Raw genomic sequence first — 21,525 nt, forward strand, 5'->3', positions numbered from 1 at the left:
ATAAATACAGACTAAGAAAACTCAAATGTTAGAATTAGCACACAAATGTTAGAATTAGTACAAAATAGCTTTTTAAAATGTTCAAAGATTTCAAAGATTTAAAGGAAAAGATGGACAGAATGGATGAATAGATGGGGACACCTCTGCAAAGAAATGGAAACTACTAAAAGGAAATTCTAGAACTAACCCATATAAAATATCTGAGATGAAAAAAAGGTCAGTGAACTTAAAGACTTGAAGGTGTAGAAATTATCCAAACTGAGAACAGAGAAAAAAAATTGGAAAAAAAATGTACAAGTCTTTATAATCTATGGGATGATACCAATTGGGTCTAAGAAACATACAAGTTGAAGGCCCAGTAATAGAAGAGACAGAGTGAATAAGAAAACAAAAACAAAAACAAAACCTGAAGAAATAGTGACTAAAGTTTTTCCAAATTTGATTAAAAAAAATAAATCCAGGAAGCAAAGCAAACCCCAGGCATGATAAATACACAGAAAACTGCTAAAAATCAAAGATAAAAAGAAATATTAAGGGGCGCCTGGGTGGCACAGCGGTTAAGCGTCTGCCTTTGGCTCAGGGCGTGGTCCCGGCGTTCTGGGATCGAGCCCCACATCGGGCTCCTGTGCTGTGAGCCTGCTTCTTCCTCTCCCACTCCCCCTGCTTCTGTTCCCTCTCTCTCTGGCTGTCTCTAAATAAATAAAATCTTTAAAAAAAAAATATTAAGAGGAACTATTATAGACAGGCCAAAAGCAATGCAAACACCAGCTGACTTCTCATTAGAAACAATGGAGGCAGAACACAAATGAATGACATCTTTAAAGTACTGAAAGAAAAAAGTCTGTCAATCTAGAATTCTATATGAAGTGAAAATATCTTTCAGAATTTAAAAATAAAAACATTTTTGGATAAACAAAATTTAAAAGAATTTGTTGCCAGCAGAATCGATAATACAAGAAATGTTAAAGAAAGTTCTTTAGGCTAAAGGAAAATGGTACTAGATGGAGACTCAGATGCATAGGGCAGAATAAAGAGACCAGAAATGATAAATATGTGTTAACTATAAAAGACAATGTTTTTATACTTTTTCTTAATTTCTTTAAAAAATTACTAACTATATGTAGCAAAAATGGTAACAATGAATTCTAGAGCTTACAACATATATAGAAGTAAACTATATGGCAACAGTATAACACAGATTGAATGGGTAAGTAGAATCATATTATTGTAATCTTCTTACATTTATATTATGTGGTACAATAGTAATTCTTTTTTAAGATTTATTTATTCTTTAAGAGAGAGAGAGCATGGTGGGGAGGGAGAGAGGCAGAGGGGATCTCAAGCAGACTCCATACTGAGTGCGGAGCCGACATGGGGCTCAATCCTAGGACCTAGAGATCATGACCTGAGCCAAAACCAAGAGTCAGACACTTAACTGTGCCACCCAGGTGCCCCTCACAATATTAATTCTGAGTAGACTGTATCAAGTTGAGGAAGTAACTTAAAATAATTACAGTAACACTGTAATCCTAGGACTATGGTTTCAAAGTTTTGTCCACCCTTTCCAGTGGTTCACTAAGTCAAAACTATTCTATATATGCTATTTGCCTTTTTCACTGTATTGACATTTGCACTGATAGTATAAAAACAATGGTGGTGCAACAAAGTGCAACTGCCCAGTATGAAACAAGACAGTGGCACCAAAATGTACCAGTGGTCATTGATTCTAGACCACCAACCAGTGGGTGGTAAAGAATTCACCAATTTTTGTTTAAAAAGTCTAATTCACTGAAGAAGTGGCTGATAAATCAGTAAAAACTATTTTATAAAATACTGACCCTTGGGTAACATGTTTAATATTCAAACAAAACAGGAGGCACGCATAAAGGACTTTTGCTGCATTCTCAAGTACAATGACTGACTTGTAGAAAAGCATTTGTATAATTGTTTGCACTGTGAACTGAATTATCTGCTTTTTTTGTTTTTTGTTTTTTCGGAGAATGCTATTTTTAGTTGAAAGAGGAACTGTAGACAAATTATAGTTATTCAGACTTGGGTATCTGGCATGTCTTAAAAGTAAGTAAAATGAGGGATGACTGGGTGGCTCAGTCGGTTAAGTGTCAGACTCTTGATTTTGGCTCAGATAATGATCTCAGAGTGGTAGGATTAAGCCCTGCATCAGGTTCTGTGCTGGGGGTACAACAGATGGGATGCACAAGCAAAAACGAGAATCCAGCTTATTCCATTAATCCAGCATTAGAGATGGGGCGCCTGGGTGGCTCAGTTGGTTAAGGAGCTGCCTTTGGCTCAGGTCATGATCCCAGGGTCCTGGGATCAAGCTCTGCCTCGGGCTCCCTGCTCAGCAGGGAACCTGCTTCTTGCTATCCCTCTGCCTGCCCTGCTCCCCCTGCTTGTGCTCTTTCTCTGTCAAATAAATAAAATCTTAAAAAAAAAAAAATGCTACTCTTTTGGGGGAAACAAACAGATATTTTCATTAAAATATGTAATTTATGTGACATGCAATGGATTGATAATTGTTGTTTTATAATGAATTAAATATTTTAATGTCTCAGTTTTAATTTCTAATAAGGAAAAAATCAATAGATACAATTCAGATAAATAAGTTTTTTCAGATCCTCAAAGATTTGCGTGAAAAGGGGTTCTGAGACCAAAATTTTGAAACTATTTTTCTAGAATAATATGTAAAAATAATATAAATATGTATAGCTAAAAAGCTAGTAAATAAAAGAAATGAGACAAATAAAAAAATCTCGAAAGATAACCAGATTATATTAATTTACAATGCTAATCAGGATTGAGTGTTATTTGAAATTTCTCTCTTTTTTTTTTTTTAAGAGAGAAAGATAAAGACAGCAGGGAGGGGCGGAGGGAGAGCGGGGAGAGAAGAGACTCTTAAGCAGGCTCCATGCCCAGGGTGGAGCCCCACAGCTCCATCTCCTGACCCTGACCTCATGACCTGAGCCAAAATCAAGAGTTGGATGCTTAACCGACTGAGCCACCCAGGCCCCCCACCCTCTTTTTCTTTTTGATACTATTTTAATAGATATAAAAGGGAACTTATTGTTTAATTTGTACTCCTTTTACTGTTGTCTATTTCCCCATATGTTCAATGCAACTTTCTCCTGGATCAACTTCCTAAGTCTACTGTCCATTTATCCATATAGCAAAAGGTTTAAATGCTTTTCTGACAATATAACAAATATTACATATGTTAACTTCGATATATGGTAGCGAAAAATCATTTAAATTTTATGTCTCAGTTTTTGTATTAGTAAAATAAGAGTTATAATTCTCAAAATGGTATATAATTAAGTACTTTGAAATTATAATTATTCTATTTCTTCAAATCTAAGATACCACTATTTTCTGTACCAGTAAGAAAGGAAAAAACACTCCAATTACAATTGTAAGATGTATCATGATTTCAGAGATGTTAATCAGTGAAACAAATGTGAGCCTCGGATGCAATACAGTTGTTATAGGTATATCAGCTAATAATTTAACTAATTTCAATTAAATTTGTTCTACTATTGACACTAACTCATACTTATGACTCCTGGCTGCCCACTTCTCTTTTTGGCTATAAAAAATATTTGCATTGATTATTTTTATTAGTATATCAGTTTCTTACTTAGGAATGAATGACTTACAAAAGACACAAAGGTATAATGCCTTCCCATTTCTGCATATAATGGAATAGAGATCACGGCTGCTGGAAGAAACCAGTACCCACTTCCCTCATTAAACATTTATTGAGAACCTATATCTTTCAGGCACTGAGCTGTGAACTGGAGACATAAAGATGAAGAAGATTTGGTAGAACTCAAAATTGTTAATGAGATGAGGAGTTGTAATTGGTTATTAAAGAATAAAGAATTTATCAGGTAGATAGTGAGACAGGAACAGGTACATGGAGGGCATTCTTTAGAAAAAATTCAAACAATACTAATGCATATAAAATATAAAGTTTAATCTCTACTCTCTCTCATCCTCATGCCCATTCCTGAGATAAACACTTATCAGTATGATGTGGACATTTCCAGACTTCTATGCATATAAAAACAAAGATTTATATACACATGTAGCACATGTACAAGAATTCCTTAATAAAAATGAGACCAACTAAAGATACTTTTCTGCAACTTGCTCTGTTTAATGACATATCATAGCCATCTCTTGATATCAAAATACATAGATCTCTCTTATTTTTATTAACTGCTATATTATTTTCCAAAGTATGGATAGAACCATATTTTTCATGATTTTATTGAGGTATAAATGACATACAGTAAACTGCACATATTTAAGTGCACAATTTGGTAAGTTCTGAAATACGGGGACACTCATGAAACCATCACCATAATCAAGATAATGAATACATCCATCACCCTCAAAAGTTTCTCTGTTAGGGGTGCTTGGGTGGCTCAGTGAGTTAAGTGTCTGACTTCAGCTCAGGTCATGATCTCAGGGTTTTGGGATTGAGCTCCGCATTGGGCTCCCTGCTCAGCAGAGGAGTCTGCTTGTCTCTCTCCCTCTACACCCCCCCAGTCGTGCATGCTCTCGCATGTTCTCTCTCTCGCTCAAATAAATAAATACAATCTTAGAAAAAAAAGGTTCCCTGTGCATCTTTATAATTCCTCCTTTCCAGTCCCCTCTTTCATATCACCACCCCCCAACTCCACTGACAACCACTGATCTGCTTCCTGTCTCTACATATTACTTTGCATTTTCTAATATAGTACTAAGAGTATAATATATACTCTATTTTTAGTTTCTTTCACTCGGCATAATTATTTTTAAATTCATCCATATTGTTGTTTATCAATAGCTCATTTCTTTTTTTTTTTTTTAAGATTTTATTTATTTATTGGACAGAGACAGAGACAGCCAGTGAGAGAGGGAACACAAGCAGGGGGAGTGGGAGAGGAAAGCAGGCTCACAGCAGAGGAGCCCGATGTGGGGCTCGATCCCACAACGCCGGGATCACGCCCCGAGCCGAAGGCAGACGCCCAACCGCTGTGCCACCCAGGCGCCCCTAGCTCATTTCTTTTTATTACTTAGTATTCTATATATATAGTACACAGTTTGTCCATTATTTGTTCATGGGCATTTGGGTTATTTCCAAATTTAGCTATTAAAAATAAAGCTGCTATAAATAATCATGTATAAGTATTTGTATGGACATACACGTTCTTTTCTCTTGGGTAAATATCCAGGAATGGAATAGCTGAATCATATTTCACACTTAGGTTTAATTTTTTAAGAAACACTCAAGCTGTTTTCCAACGTGGTTATACCATTTTATATTCCCACCAAAAGTATATAAAAGTTCCAGTTCCTCTACATCCTCTCCAACACTCAGGGCAGTATTTTGAATTTAGCTATTCTAGTAAGTTTGTAGTGGTACTTCATTGTGACTTTCATTTGCATTTCCGAAATGACTAATCCTAATGATCATCCTTTCATATGCTTATTACCTGTGTATCTTCTTTGGTGAAGTGTCTGTTCAAATATTATGCCCATTTTTATTGGGCTGCTTGTTTATTGATTTTGAGAGCTTTTTATATATTCTCATTATAAGTCTTTGTTGACTGAATTTTCAGAGATTTTATATATTCTCATGAGTTTTATATTAACAATAAAAAATGAGCAAATTATTGATAACATGCAACAACACAGATAATCTCAAAATAATTATACTTAGTGAAAAAGGCCAGAGGAAAAAACAAATACATAAGAAACTTAAGTACATGTTAGAAAATAATAATAATATGATAGCTAATTCTTATGCATTGCTTATTTACTATGTGCATACCTTTTATATTTTTTATATTAATTTAATCCTTACAATAGCCTTTTGAGGTAGATAATACTATTATTATCCCATTTTAAAGATGAAGAAACCAAGGCACAGAGTAACTTCCCAAGGTTAACAACTAGTCAGTCAGTGCTCTCAACATTTAGACTACTTCTCATGACAAATGTTATAATGGAGACAGATAAAGAAAATATTTATTAACTGTATTAAAGAACTATGTATGAAACAAGGTAAGAGGAATCAGATAATACATAAGGAAAATTCAGACCATATAATAAGAAAGATATCCTGATAGTTAACTCTATTGGAATTCTGTAAATAGTCTTTTATTTTAAAATAGGAAGTCATGTTGCAGCATACAGGTCCTATGCTGGATCTACAGAGAAAGGTTTAGCTCAGTATTTTTTAAACTAAAGGTCATGATCCTTTTAGTGAGTCATAAAGTCAACTTCATTAATCTAACCAACACTTAAAATGAGAAAGAAACAGAAATGGAGTAGAATAGAACAAATGGAAGCTATTAGTGAATGTCTCACATGGTAAAACTGTACAAGAAGCTTTTGTTCCTGTTTCATATATGTGCAAATGTTATGTTTACATGTTACCTGTCCATGATATAAACTGTACCTCTTACTGTGGATCATGCTAAAAAGCTTAAAGCCACTGGCCTAGGTGATTTAGTCATATAATTATATGTGTTTATTACTTCCTTATAAATTTCCAGGATCTTCTGAAAAATAACTACACACTTAAACCAGGAGCAGTGTAAAATAAGGAATGATTTTTCCAAGTAACTGTAATTTGCTGACTATAGACAGATCTCTGGTAACACGTCTTAAAAGCATTCTGAATATAATTTTACGTTAGTTGCTCCCCCAAATTAAAAATTGTGCTAAGTATAATTAAAAGACTTTAAGCAGAATGTAAAATGTTTCAGTCACTGTGGAAAACAGCTTGGCAAGCCCTCAAAAAGTTAACACAGAATTATCATATGACCCTGAAATTCCATTCCTAGGTATATACCTCAAAGAACTGAAAACAAAGACTCAAACAAGTTCATGTACATGCATGTTCACAGCAGCTCTAATTACAAGAAGCAAAAGGCAGAAATAGCCCAAATGTCTGTCAGTGGATGAATGAATAAACCAGTTGTGGTATATACACAAATGGAATATTATTCAGTCATAAAAAGAAATGAAGTAGAGACAAAGGCTACAATGTGGATGAACCTCCAAGACATTATGCTAAGTGAAAGAAGCCAGACACAAAAGGTCACATATTATAAGATCCTTTTTATATGAAATATCCAGAAGAGGTGAATCCATGGAGCTAGAACACAGACTGGTGATTGCCAGGGGCTTGGGGAACGGTAGCATGAAGATAAACCGCTTAATGGGTAAGGGACTTTACTTGGGATTGATGGAAATGTTTAGAATGAGACACAGGTGCTAGTTACGTAAAATCATGAATTTAATCAGTGCCACTAAACTGTTTACTTTAAAACAGTTACTTTTATGTTATGTGAAATTCACTTCACTAAATTATTAAAAAATAAGACTATAGGGAGATGTAAATACTAGTAACCCAAATATACAGGATCTGGAGGGCAATTCTTTCTCAGTATATTAGAAACTGAATAAAAAATGGGTACCTTTATTTTTTCCTCAAAAAATATTTTTATTAAAAAGAGAGCCATATAGAAATAGTACTAACTAAACTAGAGGCTAAACGGAAAAATAAATTGTAGACAATTCTACATCTCTGAGAGAAAACTGACAGGTATAGTAGTTTTCTAGAAACACCTTTTAAAAATCAAAATTCAGCAAGGGAAGAAACATTATTCTTAAACACAAAGGAGAAAATAAGGAAGTCAGAACTTTTGGACAGAACTGTGGACCTGAAGGAAGGGGAAAGTCAACCACTCTTCTGGTTTTCAGTTTAATTTAAAAATCTTCTCTTTGAAGAAAACAAACAAACAAAACAAAACCAAACCCCCACCCCCCAAAAAAACAAAAACAAAATGCAACAAAACAACAGGTAATTAAGGAGATGACAGGAAGCAAATACTTTCCTCTTCGTTTGGAGGAAATTATTTTTATTATTACAGTATGAATCTGCCTTCGGAGAGAGTTCACTACAAGTATCCTGGCACAGGCTGCATACCCTTTAAGGGGGTATGCTGTGGAGGATAGCTCTCGGGACTAGACAAGGTTTTTCAAACTTTGATCAACAGAACCCTAAAAATCCATGAGGCTGCTACAGTGAGGGGGTGAGGGGAGAAATGGGAGGTGGAGCTGTTGATGCCCCAGGCCTCTATACCTACTTCATTAAGACCAGGTTTGTTTTTACCTTTTAAATATTGGGATTCCATGTTAGGACTTCACTCGGAAAAAAATTCTACTGCTAAAGAGAAGTGTGAAAACCACTGGACTGGATCAAAGATTCCTAAACCTGGCTGCTCAACAGAATTACTAAAAGAGCTTTTTCAAATTATGAATTCCTGGGCGTCTAGACCTAGTGAAATAATAACTTCCCAACGGATTCTTGTGCAGCATCCCAAAGCTAGCCCACAGTGCTTAAGGGGCACTGACCCATAGGACCCTTGCTTCCCCGAGAACCTATGACAAAACAGAACTTAAATGGGTAGGCAGGAACCTTAAACAAAAGAGTTCGTGAAGTAGACAGAAAAAGAGAACACAGACTGCTAACTCACTAAACTCTAACGAAGAACCAAAAATTGGTGAACGAAGAGCTTGCCTAGGACCAGCAGTTCCTGTGGAGGTTTAATTGCCTGGCCATGATCTCACGGCCTACTGTAACTGTCCATATTGGTGATGGCAGGCAAAGTAGTTTAATTCAGCAACTGTCTGAGAAAGTATAACGTCAGTCACAGATGTAATTTAAAATTTTCAAGTATCCATGTTTTAAAAAGCTAAAAGAAATGAAATATTAATAATATATTTTAACTCAATATGTCCAAAATAGTATCATCAACATGCAGTTCAGTATAAAAATAGTTAATGATATATTTTACCCTTTCTTTTTGTACTATCTTTTTTTTTCTTCAGCTAAGACAGAAGAGATGATTTATTGTACATGTGTTATATTCTGCTACAAATGAAAACAGAATTAGTCTTGAAAGTCACAGGTCCAGGGCAAAGGACCAAAAGGGAATGTTTTGGTATAAGCAAGGTGGGTCTCTCAAAGGTAGTCCTTGAGATCAGATGATGGTTGTTCTAGAAAGTAGATACGCAGTTCAACAATTTGTACCAGCGTCTCTGGCCTCTGGCTTTCCTTATTTCTGCTCCTGTGGCTTCCATGGTTGCACAAGCTAGAGGTTTACTTGGACCTCTGCCTTATCTTTCTTCTTTTACACTTCAGCCTGCACATTTGCTTCTTTCTCCACTTGGCTCTCATGGTGCAGAGGTTTCCAAAAAGATGGCGCTAAGGCGGAGAGAGCCTGTACTAAGTCTTCAAAATGTTACAGCACATCTCAATTCAGATTAATCGGGTTTCAAGTGCTCAATAACCACATCTGGCTAGTGGCCACATACTGTATAATGTGGAACTAATTAGTAAGTTTCCATTAGTCATCTAGAGTCAAAACTTCACAGCCAAATGTTTCCTTTTCCTTTCTACAAAAGCATCAAGTTCTATTTATTCTTCCTTCAAAATCTCTCTCATTGGCACCTTCCTGCTTCTAAGTTACACCTGCTGATCTGTCTAGTTAATACACTGTCAACCAAATACATACACAGTACTTAATAGCCCATGTATAATGCCATTTCTCTTTAGTGGCTCTGTAATGCCTTCTGCTTCAGCTGTGAATTCAAGAATTCACACAATCTTGCCCCCACCGCCACACCCGGCCTATATCATTCCAACTTTATCCCTATAAATCTCCTAGAAGAGTATTATTTTAGACAAACTATCCTGTTCACGGTCTTCTGCATATGCCTTATACTTCTTTATCTCTGTGTTTTATGACTTTCTACCCACCAAGAATGCCCTTACTCCAGCCTGAACTATCCAAGTCATTATTTCACAAATATTTGTGTCAGGTACCATACTATGTACTGGAGACAGAATAAATAATCCTGATCTCAATTTCTCCACTTAAAGAAATCTTCCTTTATATATCAATAAAGTGGAAACGGAAAAAAGAAAAAAAAAGAAATCTTCCTATGTCAAAACAGGAGTGGTTTTGCACTGTTTTTTTTGGTTTGTTTGTTTTTGGGTTTTTTTTGGTTTTTTTTTTAAAGATTTTATTTATTTATTCAACAGAGAGAGAGACAGCCAGCGAGAGAGGGAACACAAGCNTGTTTGTTTGTTTTTGGGTTTTTTTTGGTTTTTTTTTTAAAGATTTTATTTATTTATTCAACAGAGATAGAGACAGCCAGCGAGAGAGGGAACACAAGCAGGGGGAGTGGGAGAGGAAGAAGCAGGCTCATAGCAGAGGAGCCCTGATGTGGGGCTCGATCCCATAACGCCGGGATCACGCCCTGAGCCGAAGGCAGACGCTTAACCGATGTGCCACCCAGGCGCCCCGGTTTTGCACTGTTTAATTGTTCTCGTAAGACATACAGAGTATACGCTTTATAAGAACACATTCGGCACGTACAATTTGCTGCCATGTATTGCTAATTATCAATTTTTCCTATAAATAACTATCTTTCCAAATAGAGTACAGATTTCCTGAAAGCACAGACTAGGGTCATACCAGTGTGTTTTCCTTGGTCTCAGTAAGCAGCAGATGCTGAATACATATTTGCTGACGGTCAAGTAGTTGTAAAAGGTGGAAGGGCCTGCAGGGCAGGAGGAGGGCTCTACCTAGAAAAGAGCCTCCCTTCCCACCATATGCTGGCAAATCAGGACCAGAGGTGGGCAGGGAGGGTCTGCAAGAACCCCAAAGCTGAGGAAAACACTTGGGAAACGTCATTTTATCAATTCCATTTGCAAAGAAATTCAGAATTGGCAACACTTAAGTTAGGACCCTGCCTTTTGGACCTTGACAACACTGATCAACTTTAAAAATCCTTTCTTGGCTCTAAATGAAAATAATAACACTGTTAATGTTTAGTATACATATGTAACATCAGACCTGGAAAGATAACTTACCACATGTTATGTTCAAAAACTTTGGCTGGGTCAGTTAAAATCCTTGATCCCAGAGGGACCACTGGGTGATTACCACTTTGGTATCTATGTGGCACATTTCTTATCCTTAGACAGGAAACAGAATTTCTCCAAATCACATTCATCCGAATCAGTACCTGGAAAGTTACAAATGATTAATCAGTCAGTATGGATTACACAGTGTATTATTTACCTAATAGCCAAAAAGTGGTCCAAAAGGTTTACAACCTGAGAGAAGACATGAAAACTAAACATTTTTAAATGAAAGGTGGGCATGACAGCTTCTGTCCTGAAGTATTTTCAGGCCAAGAGAAGGAAAAAGAATATTTAGAGTGTGTACCACTGGCTGACATTCTTCATAAGTCACAACCTTGGCCAACTTTGCTTTGTTTGGTATTTGTTCATTTAATTTTTAGCACACAGCCAAAGCATGTCAGCCTAGGATCTGAATTTTGTGTATTAAAAGTTTTTTTTAAAGTGATTTTATTATTTTGGTTTGGGACTTCTAAGTGAACATGTTTCTTGGGAATATTTTATGACCACTAGAACAAAAACCCAAGTACAGTAGTAGCCAAATAAGAAAACAAGCCTATTAAATCTCCTTCTCTGGGCTGAATTGAACAGGATGAAACTGAGTCAAATAATAAGTAAATACTGAAGATATGATCCAGCAATTCTTAGTTCTAACAACCCTGTACACATATATTTATAAGAAGAGTAATACATTTGTAAAAATAGATTTTTGCGTACGAAAAATATACAGTCTTGGGGCGCCTGGGTGGCACAGCGGTTAACCGTCTGCCTTCGGCTCAGGGCATGATCCCAGCGTTATGGGATCGAGCCCCACCTCAGGCTCCTCCACTATGAGCCTGCTTCTTCTTCTCCCACTCCCCCTGCTTGTGTTCCCTCTCTCGCTGGCTGTCTCTCTCTCTGTCAAATAAATAAATAAAATCTTTTAAAAAAAAAATATACAATCTTGGCTCAAGAGGAGAATCATCAGTTGGTTAGTCAAGTCCATCCCAATTTCTGGAAAAACTTAAATATTTAAAGAGTATGTCATCTTAATTATGTACTGACAAATATGTTGGCTTACAATCCTTATGGAAAAGTATAAAAAGAAGCTCTGAAGAGCTTACTTTTTCTAATGAAAATCCATTGTAAGACTGCTCAGCATTTCATCCCCATTCAGTTGTTCGTCACAACATTCAACCTAACGCCGTAAGCTGCCAGGTAGAAACAGATGCTAAAAGGTGTGTAGATATAATACATATTAGAGACTACCTAAGGTACTATTTTGTGTAAAAATGACATGTATTGCACATCCTTTACCAACTTACTGAAAGGCAATGGATTTTAAGATAGTGATTTCCAAAATGAACTGCAGAATGTCAAAAACATCTCATTGTGCTTTTAAACATAAAATTCAAGATATTCCTTTTGAAAAAAAGTGTTTAGTTATACACCAAAAAGATCGTAATGGTTCCATTCAAATGTAACTAACAGTGATGAAAAAGGAAACACTCAATAGCTAGTGCAGATCTCCTTTCTTGTTTGTTTTTCCTTCTCTGCTAAATGCAAGCTCCTTCGTGGAGGCAGAGATTAAATGCTCTGCCAACCACTACCCTTCCTCTGAGGGGCCTTTGTTCTTATCTCCTGCCTGTGTTCCACGTAAGACTATAACCAAACCTTACCGGCACAATTATTATTATTATTTTTAAAGATTTTATTTATTTATGTGACAGAGAGACAGCCAGCGAGAGAGGGAACACAGCAGGGGGAGTGGGAGAGGAAGAAGCAGGCTCCCAGCGGAGGAGCCCGATGTGGGACTCGATCCCCAAAAGCCGGGATCACGCCCTGAGCCGAAGGCAGACGCTTAACGACTGCGCCACCCAGGCACCCCAGGCACAATTATTTTTAGAGCTCTTTCTGCACTGACTGTTACTCATAAAATCTGTATGCTGAAGAGTAAAAACTGATTATACCTAGGAAGAGACAATTCATGCTCAAAAGTGTAAAATGAGGTAAATGTTTTCCACCCAGGAAAGTCAAATCAAAATAAAATTTTAATCTTCAAATAATCATGTGATACTTAACTATATCTATCTTATATAGAGAAGAGGAAGACAGGGAAAAGAAAGATATGAGTTTCTCTCACTATAAATGATCAAGATCTCCATAGGAAGCTGTTTAGGCAGCTGTTTTTCTAATTAACTACAAAAACACCTTACCTCACTTACGTATTATCTGTAACAGTCACACACAGCCTTGTATTGCTCTTTGTCTTTTTTATTATATAAAAATGATACATTTATATAATAAATACAATACAGAAAAATACATAACAAAATTATATAAATGTCTTCTCAACTAAATCGCAAGCTTCTAAGGGCAGCACCAAGCTGCTTGGGAATTAACTGTTGGGCTGATAATACCAAAATGATATTTGTCCGAGAAATTTAATTAGAAGGAAACTACTTCACATTTTTCAGGGTGGCTCCTAAGATCGTTACAGTGAGGAAGAAGGAAGTGACAGAAGAGTGTGACAGTAAAAAGGCAGCAATCCGGTTACATGGATTACAATGATTTAAAAGTGTGTGATGAGAAACAAAATACTCAATAGCTAGTGCAGATCTCTTTTCTTGTTTGTTTTTCCTTCTCTGCTAAATGCAAGCTCTTTGGTGGAGGCAAATGAGATGTTACAACTATCATGTTAGCTTAATGTCTACTAAGTCATGGTTCCATTTTGTGATGGGAAAAGAAAAGATGGGCAGGGTCAACCCCAAACAGAATTCTGATAGAGAAAGTTGATTTCTGCCACCAGATGGTTCCACTCTCTTTGTGTACCCTCTCTTCACTCTTTTTTGGCATACCCTAACTTGAATATAAGTTTAACTAAGATATTATCTGCATAATGAAAGTGTATGAAGAAGTAGTATTTTTGTTTGAAATAAAACAAATAAGTATAGCTAAAAGTATTCCAATCACCCAAAAGAAGGCAGGAAAGGAGGCACAGAGGAACTAAAAACAAAAGGGACAGTAAGAAAACAAATACTAGGATGGCATATTTAAACCCAACTATATCAATAATTACATTAAATGTAAATGGAGTCCAATTAAAAGACATAGTTGGTCAATTTGTATGAAAAAGCAAGATTCAACCATACACTGTCTATAAGAGAAGCACTTTATTTATTTTTTTTTAAAGATTTTATTTATTTATTTGACAGAGATAGAGAGAGCCAGCGAGAGAGGGAACACAAGCAGGGGGAGTGGGAGGAAGAAGCAGGCTCATAGCGGAGGAGCCTGATGTGGGGCTCGATCCCATAACGCCAGGATCACACCCTGAGCCGAAGGCAGACGCTTAACTGCTGTGCCACCCAGGCGCCCCGAGAAGCACTTTAAATATAAAGACACAAATTTTTTAAAATAAAAAGAGATACTATACAAATGCCACATGAGAAAACTGGTGGAGCTATATTAATAATATTACAAACAGGGACGCCTGGGTGGCTCAGTCAGTTGGGCATCTGCCTTCAGCTAGGGTCGTGATCCCAGGGTCCTGGGATTGAGTCCCACATCAGGCTCATTGCTCAGCAGTGAGCCTGCTTCTCCCTCTGCCTGCTGCTCCCCACTGTCTATACTCTCTCTCTCTGTCTCTGACAAATAAATAAACATAAATGTTTTTTAAAAAAAGAAGTAGGTATTAAAATAATAATAACAATAGTAATAATAATGTTAAAAACAAAACCACAGGCCCAAAATGGCATCATTTAGGTTGAGGCCCCAAGTCAGTAAAACAAGACTTAAAACCTAACACATCTGCTGTTTTAAAACCCCAGAAATGTAACCTTTAACCAGTTAACATGAGAATGTCCTGGTCAGCATTAAGGACTTTATTGAGAGGCCCCTTCAGTTCCCCTTAGGAGAGCAACCTTGCCTAAAATAATGGATTCTTTGCTAATAATTTCCTTTTTCTGCTCCCTCGTTACCTTTATTTATTTATTTAAAAGATTTTATTTATTTATTTGACAGAGAGACAGCCAGCAAGAGAGGGAACCCAAGCAGGGGGAGTGGGAGAGGAAGAAGCAGGCTCCCAGTGGAGCAGGAAGCCTGATGCGGGGTTCGATACCAGGACCCTGGGATCACACCCTGAGCCAAAGGCAGATGCTTAACGACTGAGCCACCCAGGCACCCCCCACCCTTGTTACCTTTAAAAACCTTTTCCTTTCTCTAGCCCTTTGGAGCTCCTCTCTACTTGCTAGATGGGATACTGCCCAATTCGTGAATTGGTTAATAAAGTCAACTAGATCTTGAAAATTTACTGTTGAATTTTTGTTATTTAATAACAAAATAGACTTAAAAAAAACAAAAAGACTGTTACAGAGATAAAAGGGAATATTTACTGATGATGAGCCAATTTATCAAGACATACAATCCTAAATGTGCATGTACATAATAACAGAGCTTCAAAATACATGAAGCAAAAATGGACAGAACTTTTTAAAAGGAGAAATTAACAAATGCCCAGTAATTCTTGGAGATTTTAATACCTCTCTCTCAGTAATAAATAGAACAACATTAAGAAAGCAAACCATCAGAAAATCAATAAGGATACGGAAGAATTAAACATTATCAACTTGACCTAAATGACATACAGAAAGAACACTGCACCTAATAACAGCCGAATGCACATTTTTTTCAAGTGCACGTGAAACATTTGCCAAGGCACACCATATATGCAGGGCTATAAGAGAAGTCTCAGTAAATTCCACAGTATTAAAATCATAGAGTATGCTTTCTGGCCATAACAATATTTAATGTTAGTATTTTTGATGAATTGACTCATTAATAGATATTCTTCCTTATATCTGGTAATAGCTATTTTCTTGAAGTCTACTTTGTCTAATATTAATATAACTCTACCAGCTGTCTTATGCAGTGTTTTATATGTTATATATGCATTTTAAATGCATTTGTGTGTTTACATTTAAAGTGCTTCTCTTTTAAAAAAATACATAAAGTGTTTCTCTTATAGGAGCATAATGTTGATTCTTGCTTTTTTATCCAAACTTTAAATAAAAAGATATCCAGAAAGTTCCCACATATTTGGAAATTAAGCAGCACACTTTTTTCTTTTTTAATATTTTATTTATTTATTTGAGAGAGAAAGACAGAGATAGCAAGAAAGAGGATGAGCGGGGAGGAAAGCGAAAAGCAGGCTCCCCGCTGAGCAGGCAGCCCAATGTGGGGCTTGATCCCAGGACCCCGGGATCATGACCTGAGCCAAAGGCAGATGCCCAAACAACTGAGCCACCACCCAGGTGCCCCAAGCGACACACTTCTAAATAACCTATAGGTCAGACTTACATGAGTAAGTCTTAAGGTAAGTTAGAAAATATGTTGAACTAAATAACAATGAAATCTTAAAATATCAAAATTCATGGGATGCAGCTGGAGCAATGTTTAGAGGAAAACTGATAGTTTTAAATTTCTATTAGAAAGAAAGATCTCAAATCAATGATCCAGTTTCAATCTTAAAAAGCTAGAAAAATAGTAAATGGGATGCAAAGTAAGTAGAAAGAAGGAAATAACAGAAACTAAAGGCAGAAATCAATGAAAGAGAAAATGGACAAAACAGGGAAAATCAAAGTCAAAGCTGATTCTTTAAGAAGACTAATAAAACGAATAAGCCTCCGGCAAGACTGATCTCAAACACTTGTGTTTCAGAAAACACAGATTTCTAATAACAGATATAAAAGAGGTGACGTCACCACAGACCCCACAGACACTGAAAAGGTAATAAGGAGGTATTATGAAAAATTTATTCCATTTATTAGATGGGATAAATGCCATCAAAACCACAATTTACCAATAATTACCTACCAAAGCAGCACAAGAAAAAAAATTTAAATAGCCCTAAATGTGTTAAATAAATTAAATTTGTAATTAAAGGCAAAATTAATATCATGCCCATTAGGATGGCTATTACTCAAAAAAATGTATTTGTGAGGATATGGAGAAATTAGAACCTTTGTGTGTTGCTGGATGGAATGTAAAATGATGCAGGTGCTGTGGAAAACAGTACAGCAATTCCTCAAAATATTAAGCATGGAATTACCATGCGATCCAGCAATTCTACTTCTGGATATATACACAAAATAAGTGAAATAAGGGACCTGAAGAGATATTTGTATATCATGTTTACAGCAACATTATTCACAATCGACAAAAGGTAGAAACCACCAGTGTTCACCAAAAGATGAACAGATAAACAAAATGACATACATGTAAAATGGAGTACTATTCAGCCTTTAAAAAGAAGGGAATTTTGACACATGCTACAACACGGATGAGTCTTGAAGACATTACGCTAAGTGAAATAAGCCAATCATCATAAAAGGAGAAATGTTGTATCATTCCTCCTATACGAAGTTCCTAGAGTAGTCAAAAATTCACAGAGGTCGAAAGTAGAATGGTGGTAGGCTGCCAGGAGGGGAGAATGGGAAATTTAATGTTTAATGGGTATAGGGCTTCAGTTGGGGAAAATGAAAAAGTTCTAGAGATGGATAGTTGTGATATTTACATAACAATATGAATATACTTAAAGCCACTGAACTGTACACTTGAAAAAGATTAAAATGGTAAATTTTATGTATATTTTACCACAATAAAAACCAAATAAACAAAAAACCTGCCTACAAAGAAAACTACAAGCCCCAATGGCTTCACTAGTGAGTATCAAACACTTAAGGAAGAAATAACACCAATCTTACACTGAGTCTTTCAGAAAATAGAAGAGAGAATACTTATTTTGTTTCATGAGGCCAACATAACCCGGATAAGTAGTACAATTGTATGAAGTAAAGGTCTGAATATTGGCCAGATAGTTACAATGCAGTTTTTCTCACAGACTTAGTGTTTCTCATTATAGTTTCAAGTTATCAAGGGTTTGTCAGAAATAAAACTTGAGGATATCTAAAAGGGAGAAACCTAGGTAAGAGTTTTCTAGGCATGCTTTAGTGTGCTTTAAATGCTAAGGCTGATACTAAGTTTGAGTTCTTCGAGTTCAGAGCAGAGAAAAATGAAGGTAACAAAAATCTTCACAGATCCTTGTTTGGTGTTTGAAAAGGTTTTATGTACTATTGGAAGCACCTGAAGAATTTTGTGATCCTCATCCTTCATTTAACTTAGCTCAAACTAATTCCACTATATCAAATTCTAGTCCATACAATCAAATGGTATTTCTTTTACTTACTTTGCCTATAGGTTCCCAATTGCAGCTCACCATCTTTTAGTGGTTCTTCCTATCAACTCCTGTCAAGGTCAAAATGAAACAGAAATGAACATGACTTTAGGGCAACGGATCTCTAAGATTTCAATGCTGCGACTCAGTCATGAGTAGTTAACTGGCTGGAGAAATCCCAAAGGAACAGATCAAGAAGGGAACTGAAGCTCATACAAATGCCAGAGTGACAAAATTTCATTATCAATAACATTTACTATACTTATTAGTTATAATTATACAGAAATATGCCATGAAATGCTGACAGACTTCCTGCTACTTAGATATAGCTAAGGGTGCACTTATTTTAGAATGCAAGGAAAAGCACAAATATACAAAATGATTCAGATTCCACATACAGTATGACAAGCCAAGGAGAAGATGATTTTAATATTACTTTTCTGGCCTCATCACTGCTACCACATTGTGCGTAGCAAAAGCAGCAGCCTTGGTATAGGAAGACTTAGGAGGAAGAGATCTCTGTCCTACCTCCAAATTTTGGCTAGATGCTTTGCTTTCTACTAAAATGGAGCCCTTTTCACAATGATTTTACCTATCTGTCTTACCATACCAACAAACGATACCATTTCCTATCAGAATATGTAAGGTGTACAAGGATATTTCACATTACAAACATGAAAAAGTGTTTCTTAAGTAACTGCAAATTTAATTTTCGTAGAATAATAGTTTTGAGTACTTTTTAAATAAAAAGGATAATTTCAGTTGAAGGAAATACTCCATACTAAATTTTGAAAACTGAAAAAGTCTTTGAGGAAGTAAAAGCCCAATCCCAATTTATCTTTCATGTAAATCTCAATTAATAAAAAAGTCAAGTATTTGCCATGTGTGAGGCCCTGTTCTTTTTAAGAGAGAGAGAGTACATGCAGGGGGTGGGGCAGAGGGTGAGGGAGAGAGAAAATCCTAAGCAGGCTCCACGCTCAATGCAGAGCACCACATGGGGCTTCATCTCACAACCCTGAGATCATGACCTGAGCTGAAATCAACAGTCCGATGCTTAAACGACTGAGCCATCCAGGTGCCCCTGTGAGGCCCTATTATAAGCACTTTACAGTATTATCTTTTGGGTTTTTTTTTTTTTAAGATTTTATTTATTTATTTATTTATTTGACAGAGAGAGAGAGCACAAGCAGAGAGAGTGGCAGGCAGAGGGAGAGGGAGAGTGGCAGGCAGAAGGAGAGGGAGAAATAGGCTTCCCACTGAGCAGAGCCCAAGGTAGGGCTCCATTCCAACCTGAGCCAAAGGCAGCCGCTTAACCAACTGAGCCACCCAGGCGCCCCTACATGTATTATCTTATTTAACCATCATTTCCCTATCAAGGGGTATTATTTTTATACCCACATTACAGAGGAAAAATCCATACAGGATGACATAAAATAATATGCTTAAGGTCACCCAACCCATAACTGATGACACTTCAATTTGAACCCAATCAGTCTAACTGGAGAGTTCATGCTCTATCTTTCCTCGTTTTGTTTTTTTTTTACATCTTTGTTATTCACATACATATAGTTCACCTATTTGCTTTCTACTTTTGTACACCACACATGCAAGAAGGATCACAGCAGTGATTCTTCAGTCTTTACTGGAGTTGTTAATTTGTTGTAACTGATTTAAGGAGACGCAGAATTCCTTCTCTCCCTTTACCCCCTTCACCTTTTGGGATTCTGTTTCTTCTCTTTTGCCTTAATTAAACAGTAAGTAATGCCAATGGGAGACACTAGTGCTCAGATCTAGGAAAGCATAGTTATTCTTTTTCCAGTATTCAAATTTCAAGATAGAGACAAAATGCTCTTGCATCACCTAAACAATGGAACATTTTAATAGTGGTCTTCTACTTTAACACAGCTGAGGAGCAGAGGCAAAGAAGGACTTACTTCCCCTCTATCTAAGCTTGATCCTAGGACTGCTTTTTCACACAGCTCACTACTACTAGAAGAGCACCAAAGAACTAGAGCAAATAGTACTGCTGTTTGTGTGAGTCTGTAACAATTACCCTTGAAGCAGTCAGCTGGCTCCGAGCAAAAACTATTTGTTAGGCTCCCCAAGAATGACTCCCAGTTGTCTCAGCTCACTGAAATCTCAGGAAAAGAAACCACTGTTAATCACACACTAAATGCTTGCCCTCCATTTAAAAGTTAACTCTCCTTTGATGTTTCCTGGGTTCTGAGCATCTTTTAAATAAATAAATTAGTGAGACATTTGTGTTTTCTCTTTGTAACTGTTTAGCTTTTCTTCTCAGCTGGGAAGCTGGTACAAAGGTTTCATTCAGAGGAACAAACATCATCTAGATAAAACTGCACTAACATTACCTGAGAGGCTAGCATTAATGAGAGCAAATTAAAGTGCTATTGTTGTACTGTTTTTGGATAGTGAAAGCCTACAGGTAAGAAACACTTAAGTATCAACTACACTGCAGTGAAGACTGAAGCTTCAATTAACCCTGGCAATTTCGGAGAACTCCAAGGGTGACCATCTGTGAGGCAAACAGCTCAGAAAACTCATACATCTTGTTTTCATCTTTGTTTGGATGATTATAATTTCAGGGTATAAATAAGGCTATTAGCAAGAACAGAACAACAACAATAATTACAGTAAGTATTTGCAGAGCACTTTGATCACACTATGACATCAGTCACTCTGCAGCTTCAAAATGGAAAGCTCACACTCGGTGTTTGCTCACCATGACCACCCTTAAAGGTGGCCACACCATGTACTAACTAGAGGCTAGTGGGATTCATAAGTTTTCTTTAATGGATTTCATGTCAACCCATCTCAAAGCAGCCTCAATCCTAATTATCTGAAGGATATACCATTCTAATTACTCTGGAAGTTGTTTCCAAAATCATGATGCTGGATCAGAATGATATCTGTTTTAACTCATCCACTTAGCATTTCACATTTGTGTGCACTGTAGTAACTTCTGGAGACATTAATCAGATTTGGTGGGCTGAGAAAGGATATTAAGTTACATGCATACTTTATGTGTATCAGTCCTTATAAATTCTAGTAAAAAAATGTGCATGGATGAGATTAATGTAGTTCATCCCTTAACGAGACTTCCGCTTTCCTGTTCATTGCAAAGGTCTCTATCCCTAGGTATACTAGATGGCAGGCAGGATTTACCCACTCATGTTTTGGACTAATGTATCAATAAGGCTGCCCTGTTATAAAATGGAATATTATAAAAAATCCAAATCATAAATGATTAAGATATAAAAAATCTGAAATATAGAATCAGTGAATAAAG

General features: G+C 36.5%; 1 protein-coding gene across 4 annotated transcripts in view; it reads right to left on the reverse strand.

Moving 5' to 3' along the window:
- Positions 1–21,525, reverse strand: part of METTL8 (methyltransferase like 8) — an 83,320-nt gene that overhangs the window by 34,887 nt on the left and 26,908 nt on the right. For 3 of the 4 annotated variants that reach the window (XM_019804512.2, XM_011230648.3, XM_034654727.1), the window contains exons 2-3: positions 18,231–18,289; positions 10,958–11,112 (exon numbers count right to left, since the gene is read on the reverse strand). In XM_019804512.2, the coding sequence (XP_019660071.1) occupies positions 10,958–11,112; positions 18,231–18,263 (188 nt within the window). In that variant the 5' untranslated portion in view covers positions 18,264–18,289. The remainder of the gene's footprint in view (positions 1–10,957; positions 11,113–18,230; positions 18,290–21,525) is intronic. The other variant, XM_034654728.1, reaches the window with a different exon arrangement.

Source organism: Ailuropoda melanoleuca, chromosome 2 (assembly GCF_002007445.2).
Source record: "Ailuropoda melanoleuca isolate Jingjing chromosome 2, ASM200744v2, whole genome shotgun sequence".
In the NCBI taxonomy this organism is placed as follows: Eukaryota; Metazoa; Chordata; class Mammalia; order Carnivora; family Ursidae; genus Ailuropoda; species Ailuropoda melanoleuca.